This window comes from Sciurus carolinensis, chromosome 8 (assembly GCF_902686445.1).
Source record: "Sciurus carolinensis chromosome 8, mSciCar1.2, whole genome shotgun sequence".
NCBI classification, from domain to species: domain Eukaryota; kingdom Metazoa; phylum Chordata; class Mammalia; order Rodentia; family Sciuridae; genus Sciurus; species Sciurus carolinensis.
This window is the reverse complement of record NC_062220.1, coordinates 82,827,479-82,844,160: the sequence shown is the minus strand read 5'-3', so window position 1 is coordinate 82,844,160 and position 16,682 is coordinate 82,827,479. Positions and strand designations below refer to the sequence as shown.

The 16,682-nt window shown below is 35.6% G+C and overlaps 1 protein-coding gene across 3 annotated transcripts in view; it reads right to left on the bottom strand.

Moving 5' to 3' along the window:
* The window catches only part of Klhl7 (kelch like family member 7), a 57,859-nt gene that overhangs the window by 19,571 nt on the left and 21,606 nt on the right, over positions 1-16,682 (bottom strand). For all 3 annotated transcript variants that reach the window (XM_047560936.1, XM_047560937.1, XM_047560938.1), the window contains 3 exons: positions 14,615-14,790; positions 11,903-12,077; positions 3,180-3,322 (listed from right to left, as the gene is read on the bottom strand). In XM_047560936.1, coding sequence (XP_047416892.1) covers positions 3,180-3,322; positions 11,903-12,077; positions 14,615-14,790 — 494 coding nt within the window. The remainder of the gene's footprint in view (positions 1-3,179; positions 3,323-11,902; positions 12,078-14,614; positions 14,791-16,682) is intronic.

Genomic DNA, 16,682 nt, shown 5'->3' with positions numbered 1-16,682 from the left:
CTTATTAACAACTAAAGTTGTAGTTTGTAGCCTTTTAAAGTGTTATGATTTCAGTTTTTGCTTAAAAAAATCATTTGTCCTGTTATTGACTCAAAAGGATCCTGAAAAATTAAAAAAATACAAATAGCCATTTAAATGCCAACAGACCCTTACCTGGAATGAAACAGGTGGGTAGGTGTATCAAACTTTTCAGCACATTAAGGACATATGGTCTTATGTACAAACAGTGAAAGAACATGTATCCCATTTGTTCACAATTAAAAAAAAAAAAAAAAAAAAAAAAAAAGGACATATGGTCTTACGGGACCAGATTTTCACAAGCACTAAAACTTGGTATATAACTAACACTTGGCTAACGTATATTTCTGTTACTGTCCAGTCAAACTATTAGAGGAAATTTCTTGTCATCCGGTAGGGTAAATAATGTGATGGTTTGATCTCAAAGATCTCTTGTCTCTAGCACCACACCATAATCTAAGCTGCAGAGACCCTGGACCAGTTCACCTCCCCCAAAGGAAGTCACAGACTGGTCTCCTTTGTTGATGCTCATGATACTGAACAGTTCTGGTGATGAGGACATAGAAAGGATCCTGAGTATCTTGGTTAAAAACAGAAGATAAACTAGCCTAGAATACCGTGTTGATCACTTTAAAGTCTTTATTTGTGCATAGGTCTAGAGTACAGGCTGGGAAGCTATGGCCTGAAGGTAATCCAGGTAATCCAGTCCATTACCTGTTTTTTTAAATAAGGTTTTATTTGAATATAGTCATGCCTATTGTTTATGTACTATTTATGGCTGCTCTCCTTGTATGGCACCAGAACTGAATAGTTGTGGCACAGAATAATGGCTTATTAAAGCTGTAATATTTACTCTAGCATTTTACAGAAAAAGTGTGCCAAGTCCTGATTTATGGCATGTTTATCTAATCCCTTGGAAATGAAGAACAGTTTGCTGCCTCAAACATCTTCTACATATTAAAGAAGGGACATAACCTTTGGGTGTTATGTCCCCAACCCTCAGCCAGTTTTACCATATAAAACAAAAAGCTCTCAATATTAAGTATACATGAGCAGGAGGAAGCCTTTTCAGTGAGATAGGCTGTACTAGTATGGATCAATTACTCGGACTACCCTATGATCCCAGGGCATCAGGATGGTGCACATAACTTGAGAAATGTACCAATATGATCACAGAGCACACCTGTAGAATTCTGGAGCACAGGCAACCTCCTTTAAGTGAGTGCAATTCTTTGGCAACACTTCCTGGTTGGCCACTAGATTTGGACAGAAAGCAAATAAATTTCCGATGCCAAGGGAAACCAGGTGACCATATCATTAATCCATGTAGAACAATTTTACCTGACCCATCTAACCACAAAAATAGCATGCCTTCAACTAATTATGTAGTATATAAGCACAAGTCTGGGCTTACTGGGGTTTCAAAGGCAGAAAATACTCAAATGAGTTAATTATAATCCTTACCCAGTAGCCTTTCACCTCATTCACTGTCTTCTCCCTCAATCAGGATAACGTCTTCATGGAGGTATTCCCTATATAACCACTGACAAATTTGAGCTACCCAAGTTTGGTTCATTTTAAAAAGTACTAGCCAATACTGAACTGCATTACAACCCTTTTAGGAATTGTACTAAAGGATAATACAGAAGGAAAGTATTCTGATTTGGCAGAATTTCAAGCAGTTCATTTTGCTCTCCAATATATCTTTAGGAGGGAAAGCCTAAGGTCAGTTTTATCAATGTTTGGGCATCACTAATCATTTACTCAGATGGGTGCAGACTTGAAATAAGCAAGAATGCAAGACTGTTTACAAGATTTGAAGAAAGGCAATGTAGGTGGGCCTCCAGGAAGGACACACAAATTTATGTTCCACATGAACTTTTATCAGTGTCCACAATTGCAAAAAAGTATCTTGTGTACAGAACTGCATCTATGTCTTCCCTTCCCAATTTGTTACTTGCTCAATGGGTTGATGAGTGATCACAGTGGCACTGACAGAAGGAGTATAAGCAAGTAGTTATAGGAGCTAATGGATTTTTCCCTCTCTAAGGTCAATGTGAACCAGTGCTGACATTGACAGTAATGCTGACCAATTCTAAGTCCTTAATTTGTTACCATACTGTGAGGAAGCAAGTTAATTTACCTCACAACAGGCTCTCTTCACTGGGACTCTCCCATTGTTGAAGGGGCAATGCTTTGCCTTCATTGGAATTGATACTTCATTGAAATTGATGGATTTGGACTGGTCTTTCCTGTTCTGCACCTTTGTGTATCACTACTACATTATTACATAAAATACCTCCAAAGACCTACTTCACATAGAAAGAAGCATCAGACAAGTATACTAATGTCAAAGAGATGTTCTGGTCTCATAGGGTTTTTATCATCAATCAAAACCATGCCTACAAAATTATGAAAGAGACCATTATATGCTAGAATTCAGCATGAGTTATGGGTACTACTTTGTAAATTTTGGGTGTCATATTTGCTGTGCCCCAGCAATACAGTACCAGTAAAATATGGTATTATTTTTTCAACAACCAAAACACATAGGACTAAGAAATAAGAAGTAGAAATGCAAGTCGACTCTTTCAAGGGATAACTACATGTAAAAGATCATGTTCCTAGACCTATGACTCAGAATCTGCAAGCCCAATTGGCATAATATGTACTGGAAAGCACACTAAAATTGGAGAGTGTTTCTAGATGGTCAGAGTAAAAGTAATTTTATCTTTTTTCTGAATGATTTTTTTAGGTTTTTCAAATTGTTTAGAATGACTATTTATGTTTTAATTAAAATATTAATTACTGAAGAAAGAAAACAAATCTAACCCCAGAGGCTGGTTTTCCTTAAAAATAGCACACAATGAAAGCAAAAAGAATGAATGCAAGGACTTGCCAACAAAAAAGACAGGAGAATTAGCTTTCCATTTTCTTTGGTTATGGTTGCTATAAAGAACTTCAGAGCAACTATGGGAACATTTGAAATCTAAGTCTCAATTTCCTTATCTGTAAAACAAAAATGATAACTATGTATCTCATAAGGTATGTGAAAGAATGCCATAAAGTGACATATTTAAAGACACAAATTATTACTACTTGGGTTAAGTGAGTGTGTATCTGCTCAGTGCTTTCAAAACTGAAGAATAAAAATTAGTTACCTTTGGGTTAAAATATCTACAGGACTGTGGTTGGGAGCCTCCAAATAAGGCTATGCGGTAATCATGTTTCTTTCTTCTAGGTCTTGTGCCATCTGCAAGTTCTTCTCTATCCTCTGGAGACAGCAGATGGTACCTCATTCCACCTGTAGAAAAACACATAGCAACTATTCAAGAACTTCAGGCACTAATGCAGTGTTTTGAAAAAGAAATGCCAAGACATAATAGTGCATTTATTTTATCATTACTTATAACATTCAAAGAAAATAAGGGGGAACATAGCAGGAGAAATGTACAAGGATCTGAATCCTAACCAACTTATTATTCTCAACAATTGTCATGGTTTTAAGATTGTGCCATGCACTTACTACATTCCAGTGCATTTCCTGGCTCCACAAGCAATAGCTACCCAAAACAATAATTACTGAAATCCACACCTCCTAAAACCTAGTGATTCTGTAACAATATATTGGAATTACATAGGAAATCTCTGAAACTTTACCCATGTCCTATCACAAACTAATTAAAGTTTCTGGTGGCAAGGCCCAGGTACTTGTATTTTAAAGGGCTCCTGGTCACTCAAAATGTGGTTCAAAGAGCAGCAGCTTCAGCATCTGGGAGATTGTTAGAAATGCTGCATCCCAGGCCCCCCATAGACCTACCCAATCAGCATCTGCATACTTAAAATCCCAAGGTAATTCAGATATACATAAAAGTTTGAGAAGCACTGTCTTAGATGACTCTCAAATGCAATAAAGATTCAGAACTAACATGCTATTTTTCCTTCAGCACTTCCTCAATTTGGTTAAGGGTCAGTTAATCAAAAACTCTTTAAGGTGTCATTTTACAACAGGGAGAGGGAAAAAAAAAGGATTATTATCAATGTCAGATAATAATATGAGAGGAAAACCATCCCTACCTCACATTTTACTTTAAACTCCAAATCAATACAATCTGCAATATGCAAAAATATCTCATAATACCTAAAAGAAAAATAGTGTGGTTAAAATAAAAAAGGTTCCCGTGTGAGGAAGCCTAAAAATGATAAAAACATGGAGCAACAAAAGAATGTTCCGACTTAACTACATAAAATTTTAAGAAAAATTACCATGTGAAAAAAGGACAAGACAAAATCAAAAGACGATGACAAAGTAAGGAACTATTTATACTATAAAGAAAACTATAGAGGCTGGGGCTGGGGCTCAGTGGCAGAGCGTTTACCTAGCACATGTGAGGTCCTGGGTTCGATCCTTAGCATTACATAAAAAGATACCCAAATAAAATAAAGGCATGCTATCTATCTACAACTGCAAAAAAAATAAAAACTTAGAAAATTATAAAAAGACATCCTAGTAATAAGATTAAGACCAACAACTTAACAGAAAATTAGTTGAAGTGTCTCAATATAGTTCACAAAAAAAGAACTATGAACAACTCTTAGATATATGAAAATATGATTATCTGCTCTACTTAAGAGAAATACAAATTAAAGTCATAGTCTTTCACTTATCAGATTGGCCAAGTTAAAACTGTCTGGAACACAGGGCAAAAGGGTGTGTGTGTCTGGTGAGGCAAGAGGGTCATATAGTGAGGTTCAAAAAAAATCACAAATATACATACTCTGTAGCCCAGGAATTCCCCCTGTAGGACTTATGAACCTAAAGTTCACTGTTAGGGAAGTGGTTAAAAAATTAGGATATATCCATACAATGAAATATTATATGTGACTGTTTAAGAATGAAAAAGGTTAATATGTACACATGAATGATCTCTAAGAAATAGTGTGGTGTGAAACTAAACAAGATATAGCTGGGTGTGGTGACACACATCTGTAATCCCAGGGACTGAGGAGGAAGGATTGCAAGATGAAGTCTGCCCGGGCAATTTAGCAAGATTCTGTCTCAAAACAAAAAAGATAAAAAGGGATGGTGTTGGGGGTGTAGCTCAGTGGTAGCGCACCCTTGGGTTCCATCCCTAGTACCATACACACACAAACACATAAACAAAAAACCCAAGAGATAGAACAGAACACAGAGGGCAGAATCATTTGTGTTAAAATATTGTATTTTAGGCTGGACATGGTGGCACATGCCTGTAATTCCAGTTACTCAGGAGGCTGAGGCAGGAGGATCACAAGTTCAAAGACAGCCTCAGCAACTTAGCGAGACTCTGTCTCAAAATAAAACATAAAAAGGGCTGGGGATGTGGCTCGAGTTAAACGTCTCTGGGTTCAATTTCCAGGATAAAAAAAAGAATATTTTTAAATATATATATATATATATATATATACCCATTTTATATATAATTTATACATGTATAAATAAGCAAATGATTATATATTTATTGTACATAGTCTCAAGACTACCTCTTGAAGGATATACAGGATAGTTAGAAGGGCATGGAGAAAGGCCTATCAGTGAGACTTGCTTTTCACTATGTACCCTTTTGTATCTTTTTGAATTTCTATGATGTATAATATTATTGATAAGAAAATTCAACAGTGCAAAAAAATTCTTAACACATGGAAGTCACTTCTGTATATGAGGCCGTGTTGGGCTTTTAGAAAAGAGGTACAGAAAAAAAGTTTGTGGGTGAATGAAAATCAATATTTAGCATTCCCTTTCATTTTAGAGTTTGAGTAGACACTTTTGCATAAGAACAGCTAGAAACCTCAGACACCAAGGCCCTGGTTTTACATCAGGAGTCCATACCCTATGGCAGAGGCTGGCAAATTTTTTTTGTGAAGGGTAGACAGTAAATACCTTAGGCTTTGCCAGCCACATTTGGTTTCTGTGAAATATTGCTTTTTACATTTCTTTCACAAATGTAAAAACCACTAAAGCTTAAAACTGGATTTAGCCTGGGATCATTCTTGAAAGGTGGTCCTGTGACCCAGAGCATCAGCATCACCTGGAAACATGATAGAAATTCAAATGATTGGACACTAGCCCAGAGCTTCTGCATCTAAAACTCTGGGGTTTCAGAACTACTGCTCCAGCAAGGTTCCACACATGATGAAGATTACCTGAATAGTATATCAATATAATACTTCCAGCACAAGAAAGTAGAGAGGGGAGAGAGAGGGGAGGGAACTGTTTTCAGTCAACAGGCTGCAGGATGAAAGTAGCTAACCCAGAGGAAACATGAACTATATTCCTTCTCTGATAGGTTATTTATTTATTTATTTTTCTGTCTCCAAGGAGAGGGCTGGAAACACTTTGGCACCTGTCCTTGAGAAGCTCATAGTTCCTTAGGTATATTTCTTTGGGAGTTACTCCTTTCAGTGTTGTTATTGTTTGAAAAATTTGAGTAAAAACTTTAGACAGGTCCACTGTAGGGCCTTTAACTATGTACTTTACTGTATAACTCATTTTCTTTTATATATACATTCTTCTGGCTTAGCTTTATTCTATTTTTTAAGTCATCTTTTCTGTTTTTCTTCCTCTCTGAAAAGGCAACACAAATTAGATGGCAGAAAGACAACTTGTGATCTGAAGAAGGGAGGCTGGAGGCTTTCTTTGCCCTACTTAGCTCTGCCAACGCCTCCACTCTTGAAGTCTTATTTAGTCAGGAAGTTGTGGAACAACTCACTGTTCTTCATTAAGTCAGGGGAAAAAAGGAAAGACTGCAATGAGTCTGGTAAGCTAAACTAAAAAAGTTTCTAGCTTAACAGCCTCATCTCCACACTTGAATTTCTCAAATAATGCTGCTATCCTGTTTCTAAATCAATTCAGAATTCGCATAAGAACTAAATGCTAGACTCTGAGCCTGGCTAGTTCTCTTTAACAGCTCACGCCATGTGTGAAGAAACGGTGTAGCTCTCTACCCAGTGAAACCGTAAGGTCTGAAAAATAACAGAATTTGCAAATTGAGGACTCATGAAAAACCTGATATTAACATGTATGTAATCCGAAAGATGGAACCCTAATCAAGTCTTTTTTGTGACGCTGATTTTCTTTTATCTCTATATTTAAAGGGACTGGTGGTCACCTGTGCTCTACTTAAACATATCTTGGTCTTCAAGATGCCAGGCTTTGCTTTAAGTAGTTCTGTGAATTCACCATTTCTATTCCCCCCCTTCAACCCTTATATGTAGATATTCACAAGGATGTGTTCTTCACTCATATCCTCTTCTCTTTTTCCCTTGAAAGCCTTAACTGGGTTCAAACATTCCTAGTCTTTAAAATTTTTTTTTTCATTTTTCATTTAACAAAAAACATTTTAAGCATACACTGTTGTGGTTCTGCTGCCTGTGAAAAACTTCCATATTACCAGTTATTCATAAAATGTTTTCAGTAACCATAGAGCATTTCATTATAAGGATATAGCATAATATTTTTCTAAATTTGGGGCAACATTGGGTTAGCTTACCTATTTTCCACATGTTACTCTAAAGCTGTAGCTGTGTGACAAGTCTAATAGAGCTTTCCATTAGACTGCCAAATCAAGGGACAAGTGATTTAATAATTCAAACACTCCAACTTATTACCAATCTTGAGGTCATCTTAGGAAGAAATGAAAGGGCTCATTTTTCTTTCACCAGTTTCCTTAACTTTGTGCCAGAAACCAGTTATACCTTAAATCAATCACCCAAATGAGATTCAAACTCAAACTTAAGTTCCAAAGTGAGTTACAACTATCTTCTAAGACAGGTTTTCTTGCTTATCACATACAAATTGAAATCTATCTTGCTGCCCCATGTGGTTTCTGGTTTAAACTGAAAGGGAACTCAAGAGCCTATAGAGGCCAGCAGTATACTTAACTGTGTATCACAGTCACTATTTAAACACTACATATTTCATATCTGTTGAAATAATCTGAATTTGCACTTATAGGAAAATGACAGATTAGATTTACAGGAATATTTTCTTGCTACAAAATAACTCTAAATGTTGAAAAGAATAAAATAAATTTCTCTTTGAATGCATAGCTAAGAGATTAGAGATAGAGGATCAAAATTAAGAAAAAAGCTAAATACCAGAATAGTAACCATTAAGAGACTTGTGCTATTCTAAAGTCTTTTGGTAATATTGTAAACTAGAAATTATTTTTACTGGCTACATGAGGGAGAAAAAGATAAGGACTTGAACCTGCTCAAGAGAGAGTTGGAACTGAGATATCTGCTTAAAGCTGGATTGCTTGGACCAGCAGTTACACTTTCAGTGAAAAACAGGCTAAGAAACATCTGCCTGATGGCATAGTGAGAAACAATAATGTGCCTATTTAAACTTTAGAGACAAAGTCTCTCTCCTTTGAGAATTTTCAACGACATCCCTGCCTGTAGGCAGCTTTGAAGTTTGAATTTACCCTACCTGCAAGTCTAGGAAACCAACAGCCAAGAAAAATTCAAAGTAGCAGAGTTTGCTAAGGAACCTGGCAAAAGCAAGTACTATTTTCCTTTTAAGGAGAACAGAGAAGACCTGCAGGGACATAACCAAGCCCCCAATATTCCTGGAGATTAAGAGCAATCAAATGTTAAGTACGTAATCCCAAATTACAATACACACAAGAAATTAAACTACCAGGAAGAAGTCAACAGAAAAAACACCAGCATATGATCTCCAGATACTTCAGATACTGTTATTACCAAACACAGAACATAAAATAGCTATATTTACAGTGTTTAAAGAAATGAAAGAACTGAAACAAAAGAAAAAAAACCATCAATAAAATGATCGGGCTGATAAATAATAAAAGAAAAAGGACACTATTCACAGTTGCAACAATAAAAATAGCTACAATTACAATACATCACACTTGATAATACATGGCTGTGCTACTGGTTATGTATGTACTGTATTATCCTGTTCAGTCATTTTAGAGTGTACCCTTCTACTTATAAAGAAAGTTTTCTGTTAAAGACTATGCTGTGGTATGCTGTAGCAGTCTCATAAAAAAAATAGCTACAATTAAAAAAGGAGAAACTAATAAAATTATGAATTCTCTAAAAACATATGACAACTTAAATGAAGTACAAAACTAAAGAAAGGTACTAGAATGAAATGGAAGAGAAAGTGTATATAGATTTATGCATACTTATGTTTAAATCACTGGAAAAGATGAACTATTGGATGACACTGGACCATCTTACTAGACATTTAGAAACAAATTACTCGGCACCAAATAAATGTCAGTAGGATGAAGACTTAAAGGAGAAAAGACAAGAAATCCATAAGTGGACAAGAGGAAAATTTAGGTAATTTAAAAAAATCTTGGGATAGTGAAGACTTTTCTAACTACCTCACTATAAAGTCAGACATCATAAAGGAAAAGACTGATTCGAGATTTAATATAATAACAACACGATATTGAACTTCCCATTTCGAGACCTTTTTTTCTTATCTTAAAAATCACTCTAAACACCAAGGACACAAGAAGCAATCACGAACTAACAATACTATGAGAACTATAACTATAAAGCACTATTAATGAAGCCAGAAGATATGTGTCATATCTAAATGATTATGCAAAGAGAAACAAATGAAATGCAAGCCAAATTACCCCCAGAATCTTGGAAACAACCATAACTGTAGATACTAAGTACTCCAGAAGAGGAGAGGATGAACATGAAAACAACAGAACTCTAGAATTCCGAATTAAACAATAGTTGAACTCCCAGGTCTTTTCCCCCTGCTGTAGTTAGGTACTGGCCATACCTGGACAAGTCTTCTACAGGACAGGAGGAATGATCTTTAGAGATACTGACAGATGATCCAGACTTGGGGAACAACACAGAAAAGAGTGCAGAACTGAAACCAGGGACTAAGTGAAAAAATATCTCCTTACCCAGCTCCTAAATGCTGTACCCAACTTATAACTCCCTGAGAAAATACTGATGTTTGGGGCCTCCCAACTAAAAAATTTACTGGCTACTCAGATTACCCTACAGTTCAGCCCAAAAAATTATAAACCCTCTCACATGCACAGTATGATCTATCAGTTTTGTAAAAACTCACTCTTACATGATTGACAGAGCATTTATGAAAAGCTTTTAACAAACAGGAAAATTCAAAGGTAATACAGAAAATACAAGAAAACTCCAAAGGCACCATAATGACTACTTTAGAGTGATAAGATATTGTGGTCATGAAATAAGTAGAAACTCATGGAAATTAAAAATAGCTGAAAAAGATTTAGCAGAAAAATTAAGACTATCTCTTTGAAGAGAACCAACAAAGATGGAAATAGGAGACATAAAAAAAGATTAGAGTCAAGGTCTGAAAAAAACACAGTATCATTCATTAATAAAGAACTGAGACATCTTTGGCTGAAAAGAGAATACCCAACATGACTTTAAAAAATAAGATACACATCAAGGTACACTATTGCAAATTTGAGAAACATCAGAGATGAAAGAAAAAAAGATATATATGTCTTTATTTCTGCCCCCACCCCCAAACTGGGGATTGAACCCAGGGGCACTTTACCACTAAACTACACCTCCAGCTTTTTTCATTTTTTATTTTGAGACAGGGTCTCATTTATTTGTTTAGGGCCCCTTTAAATTGCTGAGGCTGGCCTTGAGCTTGTGATCCTCCTCCCTCAGCCTCCTGAGTTGTTGGGATTACAGGTATGTGCCACTGGGCCCGGCTAAGAAAAAAGATATTAAATATTTACAAGAGAGGAGTGAGTAAATAAATGAATAAAAAAGTAAGAAAGGATAAGACTGGCATTAGACTTCTCAAAAGTAACAGTGGTGACCTGAAGATAATTCTAACTTAAAATGATTTTCAACATAATTTTATGTCCAGTTTAACTATCATTCAATGTTTTATGGTGAAATACTCATGAGATTCGTTAAGTCTACAAGTATTTACCATTCATGTATTCTTTACCAGGAAGCTTTTTTTTTTTTTTTTTTTTTTTTTTTTTTAGTACCAGGGTGCTTAACCACTGAACCATGTCCCCAGCCCTTTTTTATATTTTATTTAGAGACAGAGTGTCACTGTTAGGTTGCTGAGACTGGGTTTGAACTCGAGATCCTCCTGCCTTAGCCTCCCGAGCTGCTGGGACTACAGGCATGTATCACTGTGTCCAGTTAACCAGGAACCTTTTAGAATATGTTCCATCAGAATTAAGAAAGAGGCAAACCTGGGATCCAGCAGATAATGGACACATATGAGTAAAAGGATTTTCCAGGATGGTGACAGGAAGCCCCAGCACAAGGACTGTGCATCAGGCCTAGACAGCAAACATCCCACATTGGAATGGGCAGAAGGCTCTAAAAGGGATATTTCCAACAAAGAAAGCAACAGATTGTTTAATTGTACAGATAACTTTATTAAGTGGCATTTTAAAAGGGTATTGAGAGCTTGAGACTTAGCTGATAAGTCAAGAAAATTAAAACAAATGAAAAATATTCAGCAATAATTGGCTCCAAGCAAAAAAAGAAAAGTTATTTAGGAAGGAAAATGTGATAAAAGTATACTATTTGGTTAAATAAAATAAAAAAGGAAACACCAGAAACCAAAGTACATGAAAGTTATTGTATACAGAAGTAGAAAAAGCCTAAATATTTCTACCTTCCTTCATGTAAGTCCCTATAAAATAAAGCTGAGGCTAAGTCTTCTCCAGGGGACTTAGAGAACCCTGAGGGACTGACTCTGTGGAAGTGCAAAGTCTTCCATGTTTCTCCCTGGCTATTGAGTCTGATCCATTCTAATGGATTAAGCCCATGGGAAACTGGCCATATGATCAGGTTATAAATGGATATTAAGGCAACTTACTTATCACCATCTTAAGGCATTCAGGATTGTCTTGAATAAGTGGTTCAGCTTGTACTGTTTTACTTAAGAAATTCTTTGATATAAGAGGAAACCTGACTTTAGCAAGGATGTCAACCATAAATGGCTGGCGATTAGGTTCATCATATTTCAACCACCTGACTGCAGCATCATAAACCTAAGGGGGAAAAACAGCATAGTAAAGTTTTTAGATGGCAGAATCATTCCAATTATCTATGGTTACTCTCACATTGAAGGGGGATAACTTATAGGGGGACCACCACTTATTCCCAGTATTTATTCAAATATTTGCTTTCATTCCGAAACACTTGCTTATATTTCAGAACAGCTTACATACTGTTCTAGTGAGTCTTGTTGATGATATTTTCTAGAAGTAACTATTACTATATAATGTAATCACAAGGAAGATGTTACATGTATAATTTTTTTTAAAAACAAAATAAAGTTTCCTATTTGGAAGGAGATACAGCAAACAGAAAAAAACTTTATGGATTAATGATAGTTTCAATGTATGCTCATATAGTCCAAAGGGGTCTTTCATCCTAGGTCACCATGATTTAATTTCAATCTTATATTCCTACTTAATGAACTGACAGACTTATCTGCTTTCTAGAAACTTAGATACAAAAGTTCCATACTTTATGAATTATAGAATATTTATATAATAATTATTTTTCAAAATAATACTGTGGCATTCATTTAACTGCATGGAACAAGTCCAAACTCATCAGTATGAATTTATAAATTATTTTAAATACACCAAAAGCAAATTTATCATTTCATATACACATATCTACCACACACACATTGAGCTCGTTAAACTAGTTAATTTGGGGGTGATATTAATAACCCAAGATCTGATCTTCTATGAGCTAGTTATTTTTTAAGGAAATTGGGCTTTTTAAAAAATAGATGTTTTATTTTAGAATAGTTTTAGATTTACAGAGAAGTTGCCAAGATTGTGTAGAGAGTTCCCATATACTCTGAGTGTAGGTGTTAAGATGTTCTGTTAGTATATCTGTCACAACTAATGAACCAATACTGATATCTTAACTAAGGTTTGTACTTTTTATTGAATTTCCTTAGTATTTATCAAATGTTGTTTTTCTGCCTCATAATCCCATAAAGGACATCACATTACACTTAATCATCAAGGTACCTTAGGCTTTTCTAGACTGTGACAGTTCTTCAGACTTTTCTTGTTTTGAGTTCTGGTCAAGTAATTTCTAATGTCCCTCAATTTGAGTTTGTCTGTTTTACTCATTGGACTGGTGCTATGTTCTGGGGGAGGATGTACAGAGGGGATATGCCATCCTCATTATATCAAATGTGCATGCAATCAACATGACTTATCACTGATGATGTTAATCTTGATCACCTGTAGGTAGTGTCTGTCAGGTTTCTCAAAAGTGTGAAGTACTTTTGCTTCCCTTGCATATGTCAGTTAATTTTGATCACAGAACTGAAGTGTGTTTTGTTTTGCTTGTTTTTTACAGTACTGGGGATTGAACCCAGGGCTGCTTTACTACTGAGCTACATTCCCAACCCTTTTCATTATATTTTGAGATGTGGTTTTGCTAAGTTTCACAGGCTGGCCTTGAAATTGCAATCCTCTTCCCTCAGCCTCTGGAGCAGCTGGGATTACAGATCTGAGTCACACGTCCAGCTGTTTATTTGCTTGTTTTTTCCCTGAGATGAGAGTCTCCCTATGACTCTCCAGACTGGCCTGCTTGGTAGCTGGGACTTCAGGTGAGTACTACGGCACTGGGTGTTACAGAACTGCATTTTTTTTTTTTCCCCTAGTCAATCCTCCAGGGTGTAATTTGTCAGCTTGCAAATTGATACTCGAAACCATGATGAAAACAGGGCAAGAGAACAAGACTTAGTAAAAAAATTTATTTTTGGAACAAAAGCAACTCAAAGCATATGATCTTTCAGTATATTACCACTCTATTTCCTATTGCTGCTGTTAACAAATTACTGCAAATTTAGTGGCTTAAAACACAGAGAAGGATATAGGGCTGAAAATAAAGATTAAATGAGTCTTCATATTAAAGTGTTCCCCCACCCACCTCCCAAATGCCTGCAATAGCTTATACCTCTGACAGTTCATCTCACTATTCTGGAGGTCAGTGTAAAATGGATCATACTTGGGGTAAAATCATGCCAGCAGGGTTACCTGGTGGTTTTATAAGGGATACCATTTCCTTTCCCTTTTCAGAACATAGCAGCTGCCTGCATTCCTTGGTGTGTGAGCCCCTCTACCTTCAAAGAAGCTGGTAATGATCAGGTCAACTCTTTCTCACATTGCATCCCTCTTCCACATTTAAGGACCCTTATGATTACGTGGGACCCACCTGAATAATACCCTGATTCCAAGATCCTTAACTTATCATACCCTCAAAGTTCCCTGAGTCATGTAATGTAACATATTCAGTTTCTGGGGATTCAGATGTAGACATCTTGTTCTGGTTACCATGCAGTTTTATCTCTACTAAGTGGACTCTCAAACAGCTGGTCCCTACAAGCACCCAAGACTTACTTTTCCTAAGAAATAGCCTTTGGAATACTGTTTATTGTAAAAAACATATTCTCTCCTAATATGATTCTTTTCCTTATGTATCCAAACATCAGGTATAAGAAATTAATAAAGAATTTTTTACTAAGAAAATTGTAAGAAGACACTTTAGTCACCTGATCCTCTGCTCTCACAGTCAATGTGTCCTGGTTGAGAAGATGTGTTACTCGTTTGACATCAAGTTGTAGAAATTCATCAGTTTTGTAAACTTCAGTAAAATGCTGATGAATAAAGTCATCTGCTGTTGCTTTCAATTCAGGACAGTCCAGACACTCTGCAAGCACACTTATACCTAAACACAGAAAGAAAATATATGAATAAAAAAATCGCTTTAAAAAAATCAAATATACATTAAAGATAAAATACAACTTCAGGAAGACATGACTAAATTTCATAAATCTGAATCCTTCTTTGTTCCACTGATTTGTCTATTCTTTGTACCAGTGTTACTGTTTAGGTTTGGCTAATATTAATATTTTGTAGGGAAAGCCCCCTTCAATGCTTTTTAAACTTTTCTTGCTTATTGTTAAATATTTTCTCTTACAAATCAATTTAAAAATAAATTAACATTCTGCTTTTAAAAATCCTGACATGATTAATTAGGATGGTTCAGAACTTTTGGATTACTTTGGGGATGGTGTACTTCTGCAACATGGAGGAATTCCACTTAAGAACAGGACATATATCAAATTATATTCTGATAAATACATTCATAGTGTTTATTTAGATTTTATGATCTTCAGTGTAAATAACACAATTTTCTTCATATAGGCCCTATGTATTTCCCCTTCAGTCTTTTTCTAGCTATTTTAATCTTCATTTAGGAGGGAGTTTCCCTGTTAATTGGATACTTACGTTCCATATCAGAACTCTGTGAAGTATTGTTCATGGACCAAATCCAGCCACAAGAGCTTGGTTTTCTCTTATGGTCAGCAAGTAAGAATGATGCTTAAGGTTTTTTTTTTTTTTTTTTTTCATTTTTAAATGGTTATTTAAAAAAATAGAGGAAGAAGGGAAGAAGAGTAGGGTGAAAGTAAAGAGGAGGACGGGAATGGGAGAAAACAAGGACGACATATGGTTTGCAAAGACAAATATTTATTTTCTGGCCCTTTACAGAAAAAGTTTAATAACTCTTCTTCTGTATAAAACCACTGGTTATTTTTATTTCTTTGTATGTGCTTTTTGTGGCAGGCCTCCTAATTATTTTTCTTTCACATTTCAAGTTCATGTTGTCTTCACATAATGAGTTTTGATGCATCATATTTATACCTTAAAGGTGCTTGTCACTGATGTCTGCTGACCAACTTGTTGGATCAGGTGGCATTTTCTATCTCCTTTGTAAAAAGGTGCTGACCAATGCCATGGCATACTGAATGCTCATGATGAAAAGTCTGTTATATCTGTATGCTTCTGCTCCCACCAGGGAGATGATATTTCACTAACAACTCTTTCTAGTTTAAGAGTTTATGTACATCAGGAATAGGTACTAAAATCACAAAAGTGCTGTCAGCACCTGTTTCTAAGATTTGAAGTATTTATTTCTCATATAGCTTGTTAGTAAATTAAGAGATTTCTTCAGACTAAACTCATTGAAAGGTAGCATTTCTAAGTAAATATTACCTAGTCACAAAGTATTATTACTATTATTTTAATTAATAAACTTTATTTTTGAGAGTAGTTTTAGGTACACAGCAAAACTGTAGGGAGAAGTACAGAGATCCCTATACTCCCTGTCACCACACACATAACTTCTTAGTCATTCTGCACCAGAGAGGAAAAGGATTTTTCAAAGAACATTCATAGCCAGGAGCTGTGGCATGTAAATGTCGCATCTACTCAAGAGGCTGAGGCAAGAGGAGTTTGAAGCTAGCCTGACCCTAGCTCAAACAAACAAGTAAACAAAAAAGTATTTTATATATTTTACATTTTTAGCATTTAAAAAAAAAATCAACCCCTCTAAATGAAACTAAAGTTTTATGTACATTTATACATACATACTTTACATAGGCTTGTTGTTTGATGTTGGCAATATGATGATCCTATCCTAACAGAGTAAATGAACTGAGACATTTTCTATCCTTTCCATGATTTAGATACTTAAAAAAATATGACCATCATTCCAAGGAAGCTTGGAAGAATTAACCCATAAAGTCAACAAGCAAACAGCATTAGTTGAGAACATTT